This window comes from Podarcis erhardii, assembly GCF_964252035.2.
Source record: "Podarcis erhardii genome assembly, chromosome: 11".
In the NCBI taxonomy this organism is placed as follows: Eukaryota; Metazoa; Chordata; class Lepidosauria; order Squamata; family Lacertidae; genus Podarcis; species Podarcis erhardii.
Genome location: NC_138501.1, coordinates 52,433,520 through 52,453,077, shown reverse-complemented (window position 1 = coordinate 52,453,077; position 19,558 = coordinate 52,433,520). Strand labels below are relative to the sequence as shown.

The window sequence follows — 19,558 nt, the reverse complement described above, 5'->3', positions numbered from 1 at the left end:
CTGGCTTAAAAACACTGTATGGTGCTGGGGAAGTCTCCACCTCCTGGGGGGCTTACAGCGCATCCTCTATGGGTTGTTTCCACCTTGGTGGCATTCAGTTGATGTTTCCACTCACTGGAAAACTGTTGGTCAACCATGTGGGCGCCCCCACTTTTCCAAGCTGTGGGAGATCAAATCCTTGGCATGTGCAGGGGCAGCGTTCAGAGAAAAGGTGTCACAGAGCACAGACCAAACATGGCTTTCTGTTCCGGAATCCTGCCCTGGATATGAAGTTCCAGGACTGCCCTCCAGGAGCCCCTGGGAGTAGAAATCCGCAGTGAGAAATTTCCATTTTTCCTTCTGTTTGTCCCATAAATTATTTCTCTCGTTCTCGCTGTGCACTTAAACCTCCAAGACGTCTCTCCCCCCCCCCCCCGTAACATGGCATTGTTACTTCACTGTATCTGTGAACATTTTAATTTCACGGCCTGCAGCCTTCGCAGTCTTTTGTTCTCTCTTCCTATGGGCACGGAAGGGTCACATTCATTTTGGATTGGCTTGAGTCATGTTTTCTTGGAGGCCTCCGTATGTCAGAAATGTGGAGCTAAGACTCTTTGCTAATTAAATGGGTCTTTGGGGCAGCTGGGTGGGGAAACTAACCTCCAGGCAGCATTGACACTCCAACTTCAGAACCATAGAAGTTTACAATTGGGAAGTTGGCGTCTTTCTCATTCCAGCTTGGGGTGAGCCTACGTGAAATGTTGGTCCAAAGCAAGTAATACATATTCCACAAATGTATTCCTATTCCACCCCCCCCCAAATGGGGGGCAGCGGGAATGCTGATAATAGGCTTTATGAAGACGGTGACATGGGGACCCCCCCCCAACATCCTGTTCTTGTTTTGCATTCCTCTCTCTTGAGGGAGTGTTTGATAAAAAGCTTACGCTGTTAATCGTACTGCAGTTGTTCTGGATGGCAGGGGACTCACACTGCGCCACCCCCACGCCCACCCCAGCCACCACCTGTATCCCATGACATTTCATTTATAGCTGGAGCCTTCTTAAAAGCACTGAATTTGTGCCTTACACCCAAAGACGCCTGCCTGTAGGTGCTAGAGTTATCTGGTTGGGCCCTGGCAAACTGGATACTGGGTCAGGGTTACCAGATGTCCCCGGTTTCCGGGGACAGTACCTGAATTTGCAAATCTGTCCCCGGACAAATTTCGTCCCCGGAATGTCCCCAGATTTGCAACTGGTAGCGCAGTTGGCTCTGGCTGGTTTCAGGAGCTGCTCGCTGCCTCCGCCACTGCCGAGGGGGAACCAGGGACATCCAGCGGTACAGATCTCCTGCCCCCTTTGTTTTGATAGATCGGGGGAGGCTCGGGAGTCACGGGCGGGCGGCACGCCATTGCCCAGTTTTTTAAAAACTTCGCGCATTTGTTTCACAGGGTGCGAAAGAAGGGCTTTGCACCTTTATACAATATGCATGTGTGCTTGGGCCCAGGGTCTTTTGCCTCACCATCCCCGCTACTGATTCCCTGTTGCTACTCATCTTCAAAAAAAAAAAAAAAAAAAAGGAAAAAAAAAGAGTGTCCTTGGATTCATTGAAAAAAATCTGGTAACCATATACTGGATTCGATAAGTCTTTGGTCTGATCCAGCTGGCTCTTTTTATTTTCTAGATCTTTTGCCATGGAGAAGGTGCACGTGGAGCTTAGCTTGGCATGCATATTGTACCCTTCTAGGCTGTGTTCAAGCCAATAGATTGTGTTTGGATCCTGCCCTGCGGCGTAGTGGGGGAAATTGATTGTTGGGATGGGCTAGGAAACATGTGACAGTGAAGGCTAGGATGCCTCAGGAGGGGGAAGAATTTGGGGGAAGTATAATGAGAGGAGTTGCATGGAGAAGAGTTGCAGAGACTGAACCAGGGCAAGAGAAAGCCCAGCACATTCAGGAGCCAAAAGTATATAGAGGCAAAGAGACGCAGACCCGGGAGGATTTGCGAACAGTTAACATCATTGTCTTCCTGGAAGAATACTCTGCACAGTAGGAGAGAGAGCGTTTGGGACATAAGGACACACATCCAATTTCTGCAACCTTTTCACCTAAAACAAATGGAAGGATCCTGGAAATATGAGGCACGGATGGATACATTGGGATCAAATATGGATCTACTGGATATGCTAGGCAGGGATTTCTGAGATAGGTAATTGTGTGAAGGTCTTCTAGATCCCATGCCTTCCCTCCTATCCTGAAGTTGTTTAACCGATCATGGAGACTTCTAAACCTCATCGTGTTTTAGATATCTCCCTGTGTGTAAGCTTCATCTCACATGCTTTTGTTCAAATCACGCTAAAAATAGAGTGACTTGGTTATTATTAGGATACATAATCTGTTTTTAAAAGCGTGCGCTTCATGTGTGTTTCCCCAAATCTAAACTTTCAAACAAAGTGTTTCTGAATTATTGATGCCAAATGCATGTTTCCGTAATGCAGCCGTGAAAACGGGATTGAATGCCTATCCAGAGGTGCCCAGAGCTCTCCAAAGTGCATGCTAATAAGCAGAAAGAAAACATCGCTGCGGTGCTGGAAGATTTACAAAGCAAGAGTTTGTTGTCTTGATTCATGTAGTTCTGTCAGCTTGCATCTGGGCTTCTTCTTTCAAAGTACCACTTTGGTGAGCGGCTGAAGATTACACACGCCTTCCCCCTTTCATTCCAGCCCGAGTTGGAGAGAATTGGAGAAGTACTGCTCTTTTTTGTCAGCCCTGAACCTCTTATCAAACAGCTTCATTGAGGGACCTGTTATCAGGTCGTTCCCTGGCGCTATGGAAGACATCATTCATTGGCACATCCAATCATTGCCTCATTGTACCACCTGTGTGTGTTGGTGTGGATGGGCTGCCTTTCAGCAGCCAAGACTGAGCTCAGCAAAGCGATGGAGCCAATCACCTGTGCTTCCATTTTAATCTGATTTTGTGCTAACTTCTTTAAGTGTTGGAAGCTGCTGCTGCTGCTGCAGGTGATGGCCTTTATTAATACTGAGCAGCCAAGTATGTGTTGCACACTCATTCTTTTGCAAACTTCTGCACTATCCCTTTATTGCACAGATCACTTTCTCTGCCTTAGTCCAAACGCTCCAGCAGAGCTGAGCCTCTTTTCAGCCAAGGCCTCTCACGTTGAAGCATTTGCCCTGTAACCACACCAAACGCTGCCTTTTCGGGTTCACAAGACTGCAACACTAATATCAAAATTGGCTCTTCCCTCTCCGGTGCCTGTGAAAGACAGTTGTCTCCGATGGCATTGTTACAAGCTTCGGTTTTATTGCCAGTGACCCCACGGGCGGCAAGCCTGTGAGAGCTGCACGTCAGGTTTTACAGTGGGCTGTGATGTATTATGCTTCAGGTGGTGCCATAGATTAAAATTGGTCATCAGTTTGTGATGCTGTACAACCACAAAAGAATCTGATGCTGTTTGGCCTCAGAAAAGTGTGTGTATGTGTGTGTGTGTGTGTGTGTGAGAGAGAGAGAGAGAGAGAGAGAGAGATTGAGAGAACACGAACAGAGTTGTGCATTCCCGAGACTGTTCTAGGGCATGCGGGGAGTTTGGTCCTCATCTCTGGGCACTGAAATCCCAAAGGGAGCGATGATAAATAGGCAGCCGCTCAGAGGAGATATCGCCAGGCTAGGAAGTGTTGATGTATGGGGAGCGATAAAATACGTCTAGCCTGCGAAACAGTGATTGGGAGAGGCGCAGTAACAGCCTTCAGGTGTCGAGGGGTGTTAATGCTGGGAGCTAAAGGGAGGGATAGTGCACTGTGTGCTTAACTGAGTCGTAAGGATTGATCTTGGTTGTGGGAAGGAAAGCACTTGGATTTGGGTTCCCCCAACACTTATATCCATCTCTTGTGTTCTCTCTGCCACTGCCAAATATTAAAAATATGTACACAACACCATAAAGCTGGTGATTCCTCGTATATTTTGCACTGGCGCCTCTACAGATAGAAGAATTCCCTTTGGAACTTTTAAGGGAAAGTAGAGATTGCTGCTGTTTAGATCCTGGTGGTTCTGCAGCTGATGCCTTTGAATCTCTCACTGGGCTCACTTCTGGCCTTACATTGAAGGGAAACATGGTTGAGTCCTGCAAGTCATTGTCCATGTATTTTATCATAGAATAGACTCATAAAACCTTAGAGTTGGAAGGTGTCCCAATGGTCATCTAGTCCAACTCCCTGCCACGCAGGAATCCCAGCTAAAGTATCCATGACAGATGGCCATCCAACCTCAGTTAGAGTCCACCGCCTCTCATGGGAGTCTGTTCCACTGCTGAACTGCGCTTACTGTCAGAAAGTTTTCCCAAATGTTTAGTCGGAATCTCCTTTCTTGTAACTTGAAGCCATTGGTTTGAGTTCTCCAGAGCAGGAGAAAACACACATGCTCCCTCTCCCCTGTGACAGCCCTTGAGATATTTGAAGAGGGTTATCATATCTCCTCTCAGTCTCCTCTTTTCCACGCTAAACATACCCAGCTCCTTCAACCGTTCATCATAAGGCTTGGTTTCCCGACCCTTGGTCGCCCTCCTCTGCACACCTTCCAGCTTGCCAATGCCCTTCTTGTATTGTGGTGCCCAGTTGGACACAGGACTCCAGGTGTGGTCTGACCAAGGCAGAATAGAGTGGGACTATGACGTCTCTTGATCTGGACACTAGACTTCTGCTGATGTATTTTATGAATTTAAAAAAATCGGGAGGAGCAAGGTTAAAATGTGAGTATCTATGAGGCTGTGGCCCAGTTCTGACGAAGGCTGGTAAAGCAGTATGCTTTCCCATACATTTTCTTTTAATCCTTTCTCATAGAAAATTATCATGTCACAAAGAAGGCAGGGTTAGGACCATTTGATGCTAATTTTCAGTGTGCAGGGAGAAATGTGTGTGTGTGTGAGAGAGAGAGCATTCAGTCACATGATCCTCTAGCACAGCCCAGGTGCAGAATCACCACCTTAGTGAGGAACTAGAATTTAGCAAGTAATGAGTGACGAGTGCAGTTGGCTTTTGGTTTTTTACCTGTTTACTTATTAAATGCAAGAGCTGGCTCCGAATATCGATGACATCACTTGCTGCTTTCCAGCTAAACCTTGATGCCCCCTTCTTGACACACCGCACAAGAGCTCTCAAGGGTTGAATCACAGCCACTGGTGTGAAGAAGAGGGCAGGTTGAAACATGCTGAAGGGATGACCAGCCTCATAGAAGCAGCATGCTTGAGCCTCATTAGTGCATGAAGGGGTTAATTCCACAGAGTAGCCTTGAATCTTGGCTTCCAGAATTCCAACACAATCATAATGGCAATTGAGATACTGGTGGCTTCATGGGCCATGAAATAGCCTGTGTACCAGCCTCTGAAAACTGGACTCGCATATGTGTCATTTTATTTATAAACTCACTTCTTTAATCATTCTATCTCTCTTTCCAAAGTCACAATTGGGTCTTGATGTTGGGAAAACTTGTACTCTTCCTCATGAAGCAAGACATCAGTTATGAAATATCTCAGAAAGAGGATGGTGGCAAGATAGGTGCCGTCTTTTGAAGCCCTGCCCTGATTTTCATTTGGTGGAAGAGTAGAAAACATATTTTGAGCACGCCATGTTCTTTCCTCTCCCAGACTTTCCACACTGGGACGTCTGTGGCTTTGAATCATCCCCGTTGACTGAAACATGTGATTTAAGCAACCAAAGCTTTGGCTTCCTGCTCTGTAAAACCGGCACACACTATCATAAGCGTTTTATTATCTGTAATTAATGTTTGTAAAGTACTTGGGAGCTGAAGGTGTGTTAGAAGTACAAAGCGGCATTATATCAGTCGGAAAGCCTGCTTGAATCCAAAGGCAATTCGTGTACCACTAATAAATCACTTGGAGGTTTATTTTTATGTTTCCACTCAAATTTCTGACATAAACCTTTTTATTTCATTGGGAACATGCGCTTAAATAAAAGCAAACCTCTACAGTTACTAATCTCCGATGCCATATTGCGCGAACGTTTTGTTGAAATGCCATCACCTTTTCAAAGAACCAGAGCTGTGTGTTTTCTAGACATTTATGGTTGAAGAATAAATTTTCAGAGACTGTAAATGAAAAGATATCGCTGAACATGATGATCAAATAATATCTGACACTGCTTGTTTAAGGAAATATACATATATCTTACTGCCGGAGCATTTATGACGCCAATAAATCTCATTACTTTTGCCTAGTGATAGAATTCTTACTGACTCCACCAAATATCAGATTGGCTTGAAATTGTGCCGTTTTCTGCATACTGGAGCAAAATCATTTTATTATTTAAGCCAGGTGGTGCAAGACGAAAATATAATGCAGCTAAATATAGGGGTTGGGGTTTTTTTTTAAATATAAAAAACTATTGTACTGTGTTCATGAAGCATCACATTATGCTGACACTTAGTGACGGAAATGCATCCAAAATACAGCGTCATATTCCCCAAATATCAATATATTCATTGTGAGTTGAAGCTGTTTCAGATAAATGTACAAACGATGTGTCTGGTTGCACTTTCATAATAGTAAGTTTGTGCAGTTTTCCACTGGTTAGCTGTCGAAAAATGCTTGAAGCGTTTCTGTGCAGACTTCTTCCCACCCATCCCCTACACACATACCAGTATTTAAAAACCTCTTCTGCTCTTCCTCTCCCATCATCTCCTCAGCCAGCCTGCTGCACATGGAGCAGAACTTAGTATGAGAGGCTGGTGTCCTTTAAAATTTCTCCCAGCCAATGCAGTTTCCAAAAGAGGGCAGGGGGAAGGATCTAATTGGCTCACACACATGGGGGGCGTGGCCAGCTGGGTAGGACTTGCTCCATGGACCAACACCATCTTCCCAGTGGAGCAGCAGTTCCATGGGAGGAGATATAGCTCTGTTGGTTAGAGCGTGGTGCTGTTAACACAAAGGTTGCAGGTTCAATCCCTAGTAGTGTCCAAACTTTTTTTGAAAGAGGGCAAGATTTGATGAAGTGAAGGGCCATGGGGACCGACCAAAGGGCCAACCAAGTAGTTGAGCTTTTATATGATTTTACCCCAAAGTTGAGGGACGCGGGTGACCAACTCTGGGGTTGCAGCGCTCATCTTGCTTTATTGGCCGAGGGAGCCAACGTACAGCTTCCGGGTCATGTGGCCAGCATGACTAAGCTGCTTCTGGCGAACCAGAGCAGCGCATGGAAACGCCGTTTACCTTCCCACCAGAGTGGTACCTATTTATCTACTTGCAGTTTGACGTGCTTTCGAACTGCTAGGTTGGCAGGAGCTGGGACTGAACAACGGGAGCTCATCCCATCGCGGGGATTCGAACCGCCGACCTTCTGATCGGCAAGTCCTAGGCTCTGTGGTTTAACCCACAGCGCCACAAGCGTCCCATTTAGGAGCAGGTATCCTGTTCTAAATCAGAGGCTTGTGCTAGAAAATTCACAACTTGGTCCCTTTCAAAGCCACAGTGCTAACTGCAGTAGCAGCTGCTGTATTCAATATATGGTCAAGTTTCATTCTGAGGGAGATCCATTTTGGAGCCAGAGCATGTTGGCAGTTTCCCTTTAAAAATATTTCCTTAGAAATAAGCATGGAGGAAATTGGCTCGGTGAGCTCCCTTGCCTGCAGCCAGATGCTGTCTGATGGCACCTCAACAGGCCAGGACAAACTGTATTATCGGGGGATTAACCACTAAATAGCCGAAAGGAGAGGTCTCTCCATCAGATAAGGTCGTTTGAGCAGAGCGAGTTTGCTTTCTTGCATATAGAGCCCTGATGTCAAATAGACTGATTTCCAATGCCTGGTCTTTTAAATAATCTTTGCTGCATTTGCTGCTCTTGTAATCTGCCAAATCATTTAATTTTCCCGATAGCTGAAATGCTGTAAAACTTAGATAAACTTACAGCAGAAATTAACTCCAAGTTGGCTTGCAGCTGAAACACAGGCATGGCGTGTTCGCTTGGCCTGCAAGTGACTTTTCCTCTTCTCCCTTCCCCCGCAAACTAATCCTTGGTTTGAAAGGATGGCATCCAGACTACTGTTTGTGCCTGATGGAATTGCATGAAGAGATGATGCAGCCTTTGCCGTATTCTGTGACTGCCACTGGTGGAAGTTGCAGCAGGTGGGCTAAGGCTGGAGTAGAAGTCATTTCTGGAGTTTCACATGCAAAGGTGAATCCTTAAGAGATGCAAGTGTGTTCAGAGCCATTGCTGTGCCTCTCTCTAGCCTTCTACTGCCCATTTCTGTTGCCAGTTTCAGTGGATCTTTGCACTTCTCTGCAGCCTGGAAGTGTTAAGCTTTGGGGTAACAGCTTTCCATTGGGCAGTGATATCTGAGACTACTGACAAACTTCTACCCATCTCTATGCTTGTTCCTAGAATTATAGTATCGTTGTAGAGTCGGACGAGATCCCAAGGATCATCTCTTGCTACTCCCTGTAATGCCGGAATCGCAGCAAAAAAATCCCTGGCCACCCAAGCTCTGTTTAAAAACCTCCGAGGAGGGAGATTCCACCACCTTCCAAGGGAGTCCATTCCACTATCAGACATGTTTTAGCATCAGAAAGTCCTTCCTAATGCTTAGTGGGAATCTCCTTTCTTGTGACTTGAATCCATTGGTTCAGGCCCTAGTCTCTGGAGAAGGAGAAAACAAGCTTGCTTCATCTTCCACCTGACAGCTTTTTAGATATTTGAAGATGGCTCTCATCTCAGTCTTCTGTTCTCCATGCTAAGCATCCCCAACTCCCTGAGCCATTCCTTGGTTTCCAGACTCTTGGTCACCCTCCTCTGCACACACTACAGCTTGTCAATATCCTCCTTTTATTGTCAAAACAAAACAAATTCCTTCCAGTAGCACCTTAAAGACCAACTAAGTCAGTTCTTGGTATGAGCTTTCGTGTGCATGCACACTTCTTCAGATACACTGAAACAGAAGTTTCCAGACCCTTCTATATAGTGAGAAGGTGGGGAGGGGTATTACTCAGAAGGGTGGTGGGAATGGGTGATTGGCAGATAGCTGTGATGAGCCTGTTGACGACTCTTAACGACTGCAATAGGTCTTACAGGAAAAAGCAAGGGGTGAAAAGGTGAAAAATGGCTTTGTCATGTATAATGGCTGGGTTGCCATCAGTATGCCGATGACACCCAACTCTATCTGTTGATGGATGGCCATCCTGACTCGGCCCCCGATACACTGGCGAGATGTCTGGAAGCTGTGGCTGGATGGTTACGTGGGAGCCGGTTGAAGTTAAATCCTTCGAAGACAGAGGTCCTCTGGCTGGGGCGGGATGATATGGGATTGAGGGGGCAACTCCCATCTCTTGCGGGGGTGCAATTAGTGCCAGCACCGTCCGTTAAGAGTTTGGGTGTAATCTTCGATACCTCCCTCTCTATGGAGGCGCAGATTACAGCTATAACAAAGGCGGCATTTTTTCATCTCCGCCAAGCTAAGCAGTTGGCTCCTTACCTCTCTCGCCCTGACCTAGCCACTGTGATCCACGCGACGGTCACCTCCAGACTGGATTATTGTAACTCGCTCTACGTGGGGCTGCCCTTAAGACTGACCCAGAAACTCCAGCGGGTGCAGAATGCCGCGGCGAGACTCCTTATGGGGTCTTCGCTGCGAGATCACATTCAGCCGGTACTATACCAGCTGCACTGGCTCCCGGTGGAGTACAGGATCAGGTTTAAGGTGCTGGTTTTAACCTTTAAAGCCCTATACGGCCTAGGACCCTCGTACCTACGGGACCGCCTCTCCTGGTATGCCCCACAGAGAAACCTACGGTCTGCAAATAATAACATCCTCAAGGTCCCAGGCCTCAGAGAGGTTAGGCTGGCCTCAACTAGAGCCAGGGCCTTCTCGGCTGCGGCTCCAATCTGGTGGAACGCTCTGTCACAAGAGACTAGGGCCCTGCGGGACCTGACATCCTTCCGCAGGGCCTGCAAGACAGAGTTGTTCCACCAGGCCTTTGGTCAGGGCGCAGCCTGACTCCCTCCTCTGGCAACCTGCTTAGAATCTTGCTTAATTAGTTGCCATTAATTTGATTTTAATTGATTTTTATAATGTAATATTTTTAGAATGTGTGAATATCTGATTGTTTGATTGTTGATTGTTGTTAGCCGCCCTGAGCCCGGCTTCGGCTGGGGAGGGCGGGATATAAATAAAATTTATTATTATTATTATTATTATTATTATTATTATTATTATTATGAGATAAGAATCCAAGGTCTTTGTTCAGACCAGGTTTTTCCATGGTTTTGAGTTTGGTGATAAGTTGTAATTCAGCAGCTTCTCTTTCCAGTCTATTTCTGAAATTCCTTTGTAGTAAAACAGCTACTTTGAGATCTTGTATAGAATGTCCTGGGAGATTGAAATGTTCTCCTACTGGTTTCTCTGTCTTGTGATTCCTGATGTCCGATTTATGTCCGTTTATTCTTTGGCGTAAGGTCTGGCCTGACCAGACCTCCTTTTATTGTGGCACCCAGAACTGTATTCTAGGTGTGGCCTGACCAAGGCTGAATGGAGTGGGACTATTACTTCCCTTGATGTGGACACTAGACTTGTGCTGATGCAGCCTGGAATTGCATTAGCTGTTTCTTGCCGATGCGTCACACTTTTGACTCACATTAAACTTCTGGTCTACTAGGACCGCAAGAACATTGTGTGTTTAATAGAGTCTCTCCTGTCCTCTCTCCTTCCAGGTACGAGTCCTCTCTCTTTGACCTGGTGGAAGCAATGAGCCCAGGGCTTCAGCATCACTCCAGCGAAAGCTGCAACCAGAGCCAAGTGCTTGTGCCTCAAAGCAGGAGGTGGAGGAAGCCTGGATGGACCCAGAGCCCGACTTGTGCCATGAATGGGACCATGGCTGAGCTAGAGGAGAGCCGCATTCTGGAGGAGATATTTTTCATTTGAGGGGCCCAGTGGTTGCAGCCTTTCCTTCCGGGTGGACCCAAGGACCTGTCTTCCCTTTCTAACATGGGCATGTTTACACATCGGGATATTGCTTTTAAATTATTTGATTGACGAATGATTGTCTCCTTAACTCCCCCCACCCCTTAGAAAAAACTTAACACGATAGTTCCCCTGTCCCAATTTCCAAATCATGTCTAAAAAGCATCCTTTCAAGCAGACTGGCCGAAGTGTAGGCAGGACATTTCTGGGCTCTTTCTCTGCACGGTTACAAGGTAATAATTTTTAAAGGAAAAGAAATTCATGCCATTGTGGAAGGGATTAGTATTTCATTATTGATTTATTTTTTTAGCTGTGAAAACCAGTTTCCCAGAGCTTCATTGCTTGCTCATACACAAAAGCACATTCCAACTTTTATCATTTTTTTCCAAGTAGCCTGTTAAAATTGAGGGTGCTCCCTATATATTTAGCTAATGAATTTCCAGCACCGTCTGTCAGATTCTGTGTTGTGCCATTTAACGGGGGTGGGGGTAGAAGATGGGTAACCGGCAGCCTTCTCTTAACACTAATGGACATTTCTCAGTTAATGAATCTCTTACGAAATAAGCCTCTCTCTCCGTTTTTCTTTAAGGGTGTATTGGACATAGAATATCTACTGAGAGAGCATGCCCCTTACAGCTAAGCTGTGTGAACAAAATCAAGCATTTTGATAGCCTAACCTGCTATTTTTTTTCTCCACTCCTCCATGCTGAAAAGTGCTACAGGGTGAGACCAGCTCATGGAGTGTTATCTCTGATGTCACCCCCGCTCCGGTTTTTTCTATTTTTAACCCCCTACCCATTCCTGGGTGTTGTAAATAAAGACAAATCAGTAATTCATCCCATTTGCCACATGTGACGTGCATTCCTCCTTCTGGCTTTAATCATTTGTGCCATATCTTATTTCATTTTGTTTTTAAAATATGCTAACCCCCCCCCCCGAAAAGTTGCATGTTCAGTTATTTAAAGAAATGTGCGGGATTAGTGGAAACAGCTGCGGATTGCAGGAATCAACAATCACATGCAGCGTTCGTATTTTAGCAGAACAGAAGCCACAGGCATGAATTCATGGAAGCCCGACTCTGAAACTCCCCTTTCTGCAGCCCAAAGGTGGAGCAAGAGCGTGTGCTGCAAAGGGAAACGGACAGCTTTAGGCAGGGCAGACAGTTCTGACATGCTCCTTCTTCCCCTTCTTCCTCCGGCCTTTGCCTTCCTCTCTGCTTATGTCCTTGAGGTGGGCTGGGAAGCTGCTATTCCCCCCCCCCCCAAGTTCGCAGGAGGGTCCCTTATCCATTGCCTTAATTCTGCAAGTGGAGGGACGTCTCAGCACCCCATATCAGATCACAAGGTGACGTTCCCCATGGGGATTAGCACAGGTTCTAGTTTTTTGGGTGTGCTGCTTTTATCAAAGTTGAAGGGAGCCTGAAGTTCTTCCACTGACCCAAGGATCAGGTATGCACTATAGGAAGAAACGAACAGGTCCAAGTAGGAAACACTGAACTCTTTAAAAATGCTGCAGATTTAGGGCTTCCTCCAGCGTCGCAGTAATGCGTGGATCGTTTGATTCCTTGAATGCTGGCCTTTAGCGTTCAGGAACGGGGCACCTTACGGGCTTTTGCTGCTATTTCTGCCTCAGCTCAGAAACAGTCACGGTCTCTAGTTTCACTAGGCAAGATGGTCTTTAGGGCTGCATATTGCTGCCCTCCAGCTCAGATCATGACATTTTTATTATATTTCTGTCATTTGAGCACAGCGATTCGTATTAACATAGGAGCTACCCAAAAACAGGAGAACGAATGCAACATAAAATAACAGGATTTCTTCCTAAGCTCTCTCTCCCCCCCTCTCCTTTTTAGACAGTCCCTCTTCAGGAACGAATCCAATCGTTTTCCCTTTTAATTTCTAGCCTTCTCTTGTTTGCCTGGTTGCCCCTCTGCTTGCCTTTTTAAGATGCCACTATCAACCTTAAGCGGTGCCTTCAGATTTACATTCCACAGCTCTCTCTTGTCAGAGTGATTTTTTTTGTCTCCAGTTCTTAGCCAGTGCCAATATTTAAGCTCTTTTAATATTGAATCTAGGATTTTCGATAAAGCTCTTGATAAACAGGTCGGATTAATGCTGTTGATTTTTGTGTCAAATTGTACCTTGGTCATCAATGTCTTTTGAAAGGACCATTGTCAAGGGTTCAACTTCAAACCCTTATCCATAATGGCTAAGATTCACGCATAGGAAAAAACCTATCTCTGAGGCACTTTATAAAAAATATTTTAAAAAAGGAATAGGAGGGTCCAAGAGGGTTGTTTGCACAGTTGGGCCAAGCGCTCCAAATTCAATTGTTCAAAAGTTCATGCAGTCAGTTAGGGTGGCTGCCATTTTGGTGTACAGATGGCAGCTCGTGGGATTCAGTGGAGACACTGAATCAGTGCTTGCCTTTGTGCACATGTGAGCAGCATCAACCGGGAACGTTGTACATTGTCCAGTCAATCTGCACAACCTGCATAAGTGAGGATACCCACCAAGACGTCAGTTGGTGAATGTGGCTAAGCAAGGAATAATGCATGAAGGCTGGGCAAGGTGAGGTGTTCCGTCTGCACATTTCCCAGCATAATTTGGAGACTCTGCACATTGACAGCACATTATGGAAAATGCCCCATTCAGGCGCCGTAGTGTCTGCACGTTCACTACGCCGACTGCTTCATATGTACATCCTCGGCTCAACTTGCAATCCTTTCTGGAAGCCAAAGGCATTTTGTCACAAGGCTTTATAAAGCCGAAGTTATTAAAAAAATATTTACAGCTTCAGAGGTAAACCGGGTGGGGGGAGATCAGTGACTGTCAAAGACCAAAATGAGCGGTTGTGGGTGGAAATTGTTTTTTTTCTGTCTTCTCAAGCAATAGAAGAGAATCGAAACTTAAACTAGCCCAGGAAGTCTCATAGTGCTGCATAGCTGTCAACTTTGCCCTTTTCTTGCGAGGAATCCTTTTTGGAATAAGGGAATTTCCCTTAAAAAAAGGGAAACGTTGACAGCTATGTGCTGTCCCTGTGCAGTTTAGTTCCTGTAGCTGAAAGCATCAACCAGAGACAGCAAAGTGCAAGGGGGAGGACTCTGTCCAAGATTTACTCCACGTAAACCTTGCTGGGTAGAATCAGAATGGTCCTGGAGCAGCTATTCTTGCGCTGTCCGGCTCTTCATGCATTGAGTTTTGCTTCTGCCACAATGGCCTGTTGTTGTTGTTGTTGTTGTTCTCGTCTTTGTCTCCCCCCAACACACATGTGCACTTTGTAAGAAATGGATCTGTAAAAACAATCACCCCTCCCCACCCACCCTCCAAAATACTTCTTGGGTTATGTTTGGTAAGTACTACCTGAAACTTGATTGGATCTTTAAAAATAAACACATGCAATGTTTTAATTTAATAAATTATCAAGGTGGATTTCCCCCTTTCTTATCTGTCTCGTTTCTTTATTTCTCGCCTCGTTATGTGAGTTGGCATGTCGTGCGGAATTTCTGGATGTTTCTCCCCTTCCCTTTGTGTCGAAGCACACACGTCCAGGCAGAGGAAAGTTGGCAGGTACTCTTAAAAAAAGAAAGAAAATGTTTCATCTTCTTTGTTGGGCCCCCAACTGACAAACACACCAAACAACGCACTGGGCCGAGCAACGTTGGAAACGCCGGAGGCAAAAGTTGCTTTTCTTGCGATGCAAGCATTCAAAGCCCATCTCAGTTTTGTGTGTTATATCTGTCCAAGCAGCAGATGATAGCCTGATAAAGTTAAGGGTCCTTCAAAGTGAAAGAGCAGGAGGGTGTAAACGCGTGGGGGAAGCTGCCTAAATGGGATTGCAAAGCAGCCGGCTTTCCCGAGTGACAGGACAAGAAAACGCCGGAGGCAATGTTGTGAATTAGGGCCGGTTCACAAATGCACCCTCATCATTACTTGACGATAGCTATGATTCTAGGAATTCTTCCAAGGATTGAGCCATCAGGAGACCCTCATGGAGCAGAGATACCCTTGGGAGATCCTCTCCTTTGGAAGGTTTTTTGGTCCTCTCTGGGACACGGGTGGCACTGTGATCTAAACCACAGAGCCTAGGGCTTGCCAGTCAGAAGGTCGGCGGTTCGATTCCCTGTGACGGGGTGAGCTCCCGTTGCTCAGTCCCTCCTCCTGTCAACCTAGCAATTTTGAAAGCACATCAAAGTGCAAGTAGATAAATAGGTACTGCTCCGGTGGGAAGGTAAATGGCGTTTCCATGCGCTGCTCTGGTTCGCCAGAAGCGGCTCAGTCATGCTGGCCACATGACCCGGAAGCTGTACTCCGGCTCCCTCGGCCAATAAAGCGAGATGAGCGCTGCAACCCCAGAGTCGTCCGCGACTGGAACTAATGGTCAGGGGTCCCTTTACCTTTACCTTGATCCTCTCCAGCTGCTGATGACAGTCCTGTTAACGCAGTCATTTGTAGGACTAGCCTTGGTTTTAAGATAGTGGCCCTGATGCTTCCAGCACCTGCCATGTCTCCTTTGAGGTAATGGTCATCGTCATAGATCATCCTGGTGCCTGCAGGCACACATAGAATCATGGAATTGTAGAGTTGGAAGGGAAGCCAAGAGTCATCTAGTAAACCCCCCGCAATGCAGGAATCTCAGCTAAAGCATCCATTATAGATAGCCGTCCAACCTCTGCTTAAAAACCTCCAAGGAAGGAGACTCCACAACCTCTCAAGGGCGACCATTGCACTATCAAACATGCAGAGACAGATGTCCTTCTTGATGCCCACAGGGTCTTCTCCTGATGCTGAAATTTGACTTGAAAGAAGCATTCCGCTGTTAATAGAATGGGAGGTTTTTAAGCAGAGGTTGGGTTGTCATCTGCAGTGCAGTGACCATTCGGAATCTCTTCTAACTCTCCAATTCTCTGTCTCATGAGAGATTGTGCCACATTTAACATGGCAGCTAGTTTTGCCCAGAGAGGGAGGGACATCCTCTCCTCCCTCCTTCCCCCCGATCGCTGGGACGCATGTCTGAGCTGCCTGCTGAGGGTGCAGTAAACTTACCCGGAGCTATATTGATTTAAGACTGTTCACTTTTGTATATATAACTTTGGAAAATGGTAAACTATATTAATTTGCTGTGTTTTTCCAAAGGAAAAATTATTTATCGGGAGGCCTTCTTAGCTCGAGTGCTCGGGGCCTTAAATCATCATAATAAATTTGCGCTATTCAGGCTTTCTTACATTGTAATAAATTTGTTTTAAACATGAATGAGAAGATCCATGATTTCTTTAATATACTGTTATGTATTTCCTTTCCAAATGACATGGCTCACTACATCAAGCCAGAGAAATAATAGCGGGAGATTTACAGTACTTAAAAATAACTTTGCCTGGGATTGTGACATGTTAACCAACTCCCCAGACGGGGCTTTGGGGAGCTGCTCCTTCCCACATGCCCTCTGCAGTCTTAAACTTTGAGCAGCATGCTTGGGGGGGCGGGGGGCGGGGGCTCCGCTTGGTGAGGCTGGATGTCTGCTGCACTGTTGGTATTCCAAAAATATTCCCCGAACCTGCCTTTCCATTGCCGTTCGCGGCACTCTAAGCCGCCTGAAGCTCTCTCGAAAAGATTTTCCATTGCTGCTTATTTTGCCTGGAACTCCAACACGACCCTTCTCAAACATCTGATCTTTCTTCCTTTCTTCCAGGGATGCATGCCCCCATTCTTCATTTGCCGTTCCCAGGGTGGCTTACAAAAACACGGGAGGAGGGGGGAATGAATTTTTTAAAATGCAAAAAGCGGTGAAGTCATGCAAAACCCAGGCACTCAACCCAAAATACAGTAGATCATTGCATTAAAGGCCTGTGTTGTTTTCCAGTGCTTTTTCCTGGAAGTGAAATGACAACATGCCTGGCGAGCCTCCCAGGATACAGCATTTCAGAGCTGGGGTGCCACCACTGAGAAGGCCCTTTCCCCAGTTGCGACCGGCTGTGCTTCAAGATCAGGGATTAGATACATTCATGGAAGAGAGGGCAGTTGATGGATTCTAGCCAGAATGGCTATGCTCGCTGTTATATGCTGATGTGATTACTCGAGAGCAAAGAAGCAAGACTCCAACCTGTCTTTTCCAGGCTTTATTAACTGTACAAAGCTATTTACAGCGCAGAGCGTCGCAAGTCCATGTCTGCTCAGTCGCTGGCAGAATCTGGGAGTGGGCGGACCTTATACCTTCCCCAACATAACAGTCGTGTGACCCCCATCCTTCTCCTCTCTGCGCGCAAACCTACTGCGCAGAGTTGGCAAAGGGGGACTTGCCTCCCCTCCGCTATGCTCGGGCTCAGTGTTGGGGCTCTCCCTAGCATCTTCTGATCCCTGCGCCCCCTCCCCACTGAAGGTGGGGCTTCCCTCCTCTCCAGAGGAAGAACTGCTTCACCAGATCTTTGGGGGCTCCCTGTAGCACAACTGCCCTTCCACCTCTCGCCTCTGAGCTGATGGCAGTTCTCTGACACTCTGCTTCCACAGTCGGAGGCAGAAATGCTTCCAAATGCCAGTTGCTGGAAACCACAGGTGCTCAAATCCTGCATTCAGGTTTGCCACAGGGATCCAGCAGGATCCTCTTATGCTGTTATCAAGGTCTTCACATATGGGAAGGCACTGGTGGAGACAGGCGGTACCCTGGAATCCAGCAACGGGCCAGGAAATCAGTCCGGCATGATCTGATCATGATCCCTGTTCCCAGTCCACGATTGAGTGCAAATCTTTGCACAAAACCTAACTTTCTGCGAATGCTTTGGCACAACCCCAACACGGCACAGTCTTGAGCACGTGCAACTCCCACCTGATCATATTGATCCATTTCCCCTCATGTCTCTGTGCACAACTAGGTTTCCCTAATCACAGAGAAATCCCACATGTTCTCTTTTTAAAAAAAATAATATTTATTGCTTTTAAACCTTACAAACAAGAAGAAAAAGGAAAGGAGAAAAAAGAAGGAAAAACAGAAGAAAGAAAAAACAATACAATATAATATATAAACAATACACCACACAACATTAACGCATTAAACTAAACAAAACAGAACAAAAACAATTTAAAAGACATACATCATACCATTTCAATGCCTTATCTTTCATTCCCTTGTTTCATCGACTTCCTCTCACCTCCCTTTTTGTATTCCACTTCTATTAATTGTTTCAGCAATTCCTTTCCATCTTTCACTATTTTCTGTCATATAAATATCATAACTTATTTTAACCTTATTTTCCATTAATACTATAATACTTATTTATGCTTAACTCCTTATAACACTTCTACTAAAGCCATATAATTTCATTCCAACATTTTTCTAGCACTCATTAATTTTACCATATTTCTATAAATAAACTTTAAACTTTTTCCAATCTTCTTCCACCGTCTCTTCTCCCTGGTCTCGGATTCTGCCAGTCATTTCCGTCAATTCCAACCTGGTGATCTTCTGTCTGAGGCTCTTAACTCTTTTCCAGGTCCCTTCTGCAAGTCTTCTTCATATTTATACATACACTTTACTTTGTCTTCTGCTGATTTTGTTCTTAATTTCCTTTCTTTGATGCTGAAAAGTAGGTCTCAGGGGAGCTCCAACCTAGCAATGTTTTTATTCCTTCTTGACATGTCATCCACATCTCCATGGTTAAAACTAAAATCCAAAAGATATTTCAGGACGTGTTTCAAAATCCCTCCAAATCTGAAGGTCTCCACAACTCCCATTTCCTTCTGACCCAGGTCCAGATCCCAAAGGTCAATAAATCCCTGCATGAGATAATCTATCCAACTTTCCTTCTCCAGTCCAAGCAGGGTTCCAATCTGACTTTCTCTGAATTCAATCATAGAGGGCAACAACTTGTAGTCATCAAATTGCCTCTGTAAGGCTGGGGCTCTCTCCCTCTCCACTTGTGATACTTTAGGTTCAACAACCACAACTTTCTCCCTCGCTTTCTCCACCATTTGGCATGTCAGAGTAGATTCCTGTATCGGTTCCTGAATAGTTTGTGTGTAGATGTTCACTTGTTGTCCCAAATTAGTCACTTTTTGTTCCAAAATATCAATTTTAATATTCATCACATCCATCTTCTTATGGAGCTGTTCCAATGACTGACTTATCTTGCATAGTGCAATCACTAAAGCTTCTTCTGTCGACATTCTCAAGTGATTCAAGGTCAATCTCATGGTTTTCTCTTGCAGCTGGGGATTCCACCAGCCCAACTCTTGTAACAATTTCAAAGGCTCCCTCTAGAGGGAAACAATTTCTGTTTGTATCAATCCTTTTAAGCACAGTTCAAGCAGTAAAATTAGTTTCAATTTTCAGCTACTTTTACTCCTTTTTAAACGCAGGAGACAATGGAAACAGTGTATTTCTCTTATTTAACTACCTGTCACAGTCAATGAACTTTCCCGAAAACGTCAATCTTACTAGCAGTCGGTTTCCAGGTTCAGAGCGGTGGTAATCCAACTTTCTTCACTCTCTCCTGCAGGCTTACCCCTCTTCTCCTGCCTCCAAGGGGGGTTTAATGATTTTAGCCGATGGAAGTTTAATCCTTTACATAGGACTTTCCAAGACTTTAGCTTGCAAATTCTTTGCTTCAATCTC

General features: G+C 45.6%; 1 protein-coding gene across 6 annotated transcripts in view; it reads left to right on the top strand.

The window, feature by feature from the left end:
* Nucleotides 1-11,305, top strand: part of KIAA1328 — a 213,248-nt gene extending 201,943 nt beyond the window's left edge. For all 6 annotated transcript variants that reach the window (XM_081881502.1, XM_081881499.1, XM_081881500.1 and 3 more), the window contains one exon: nt 10,705-11,305. In XM_081881502.1, the coding sequence (XP_081737628.1) occupies nt 10,705-10,915 (211 nt within the window). In that variant the 3' untranslated portion in view covers nt 10,916-11,305. The remainder of the gene's footprint in view (nt 1-10,704) is intronic.
* Nucleotides 11,306-19,558: the final 8,253 nt, after the last annotated feature.